At 41.0% G+C, this 1,876-nt stretch overlaps 2 protein-coding genes across 2 annotated transcripts; both read left to right on the plus strand.

Annotated features, from left to right (window-relative positions):
- Nucleotides 1-413: 413 nt before the first annotated feature.
- On the plus strand, nucleotides 414-1,375 carry LOC109592047 (uncharacterized). The gene is made up of 2 exons (XM_020007619.1): nucleotides 414-794; nucleotides 919-1,375. The coding sequence occupies exons 1-2, from the start codon at nucleotides 414-416 to the stop codon at nucleotides 1,348-1,350; spliced, it is 813 nt and encodes a 270-aa protein (XP_019863178.1). The 3' UTR covers nucleotides 1,351-1,375.
- Nucleotides 1,376-1,423: 48 nt separating this feature from the next.
- LOC109592048 (plant intracellular Ras-group-related LRR protein 8-like) lies at nucleotides 1,424-1,870 on the plus strand (the record flags this gene model as incomplete). The annotated part of the gene is made up of 1 exon (XM_020007620.1): nucleotides 1,424-1,870. A coding segment is annotated over one exon (447 nt), but the record flags the coding sequence as incomplete, so codon positions are not given.
- Nucleotides 1,871-1,876: the final 6 nt, after the last annotated feature.

Consider the following 1,876-nt stretch of genomic DNA (forward strand, 5'->3'; position numbering starts at 1 on the left):
TTATGTCATGTTAGTTTCATGTATATTCCCATACATTGTTGGCCTCGCCCAGCTTTTTTTGCTTTTAGTGGTGCATAGGCAGTAATTAAAGTGGTCACTTTATCTGTGTATGTGTGCCTGTGTATTCACTTTGTGAGCTTTTCTTGTAGAGTTCTTGGAGTCTTAATTATAATCCTCATTGCCTCTCAAAAAAGTTATTCCCCGTCTTGGTTCACTCAATCTCTTTTGTGGGTAGAGCAAAATGGCAATAGAACATATGAACCTCAATTCTAGTCCTAGTTCTGGTTCTAATTGAGCCAGTTTAATTCACTATGTACTGGAATCATCTTGGCGAGGATATGCACTTTAGTGCTCTCATTTATTACTGAGATCTATTTTTAGTTACCTTTTGCCCTTATATGGAAGTAAATAGCATGGGTTTAGATTATATAAAGTTTTGTTCCTCTATCTCTCTTGCCCCAAAATCCACAATACATGTACTTATAGAGATCATTAAAGAAGCGAAGACAAATGGTGATAATCTCACTGAGTTACTTGAAGTCAGAATAGATGATTTGGAGCCTCACTGCCTTGAAGATGCGCTCACAGCTGCTGTTGAGGTTGGGAACCAGTTAAATGTTGGGAAACTTGTCCTCAAAGGTGCCACAAACATCCAACAAGCTCTGGAGGATTCTAAACGACTGCAGAAACACGAGGCAAGGGCCATGCTCTTACTGGTCATTGCTGCACAGACAAATGACAGGGACTTGGTCATTAAGCTGTTTGGTGCACGAACACAAAGAAACACATCACATGTAAGTGAGGAAGAGAGACAGTATGTTAGAAGCCAAATTGTTTGAGGGACATGATAGCCTAACCTAGACATCACACTATAATCACACACACAGGGATAAATTTTACAGCAATTTCAATTTTTAGCCAATGGCTAATGATGATGATTTTTCTGAAGTCCAGAAAGCCGTCATAAGTGGACGTGTCTCAACTATGGTTCCAATAGAGATAGCACAACGCCATCAGAGCCCAATTGTACGAGAGGAGCTTCTCCTGAGGACTAATGTGAACCAGGAAGAGGGTTCTGTCTATTGGCATGGCCTCCGTCTATTTGTACTTGATCTCTCTTGGATCCGCAAGATACACTGGGTAAGAAGACTGAGACTGGATGGGAATGGATTCCGAGCCATCCCAAACGAAATTAGAGGCTACTTGAAACAAGTAAGAGACAAACCTATGCATAATAAAGCATGTATTTGTACATCATCATGTAATGATGATGTGCTGTCTACAAAAATTGAAGTATTACCAGTAATTGTAAAAGAGCAAACATTTATTATGTACTCTAGGCAAGGGTGAAAGTTTATTTTAAATATAGTGGGTAACAGCAAACTTCTTAACCTTCTGTATTGCCCTCTCTCTTCTCCAGGTGGTAAAACTAGACCTCCAGCACAATGAATTGGTTACTGTCCCACACTGTCTATTTGAGTTACCCAATCTTAATGAGCTCAATCTGAGCAATAACAAGCTAATTGAGATACCTGATGTACACGAGTGGTCCCCTGGTCTCACTGTCCTGGACCTCTCCTCTAACGAGCTCTCTAGTCTACCAGCTGACATTGTCACTCCTTCTATTAGGACTCTCAACATTAGTTATAATCATTTCTGTACTGTCCCTCTCTCTGTCTGCTCCTTTATGAGTCTCCAGCACTTGAACATCAGTTTCAATCGAAATATACGTTCTCTGCCGGTGGAGATGGGTCGATTGCAGAATCTTATCAAGCTTGTTATTGATGGACTCAAATTGAGAGACCCTCCTCGTAATGTGCAGCGTGATGCCAGGGACTGTGTACGATACCTCAACAGTAAGCTACGCTCTGCTCGT

This window comes from Amphimedon queenslandica, unplaced genomic scaffold (genome assembly GCF_000090795.2).
Source record: "Amphimedon queenslandica unplaced genomic scaffold, v1.1 AMPQUscaffold_6447_Cont21594, whole genome shotgun sequence".
Classification (NCBI taxonomy): Eukaryota; Metazoa; Porifera; class Demospongiae; order Haplosclerida; family Niphatidae; genus Amphimedon; species Amphimedon queenslandica.

Coding starts and splice junctions, on each gene's coding strand:
- LOC109592047 (XM_020007619.1), top strand. CDS start 414: ATGGGTTTAGATTATATAAAGTTTTGTTCCTCTATCTCTCTTGCCCCA. Junction 795..918: donor CACAAAGAAACACATCACAT/GTAAGTGAGGAA, acceptor TTCAATTTTTAG/CCAATGGCTAATGATGATGA.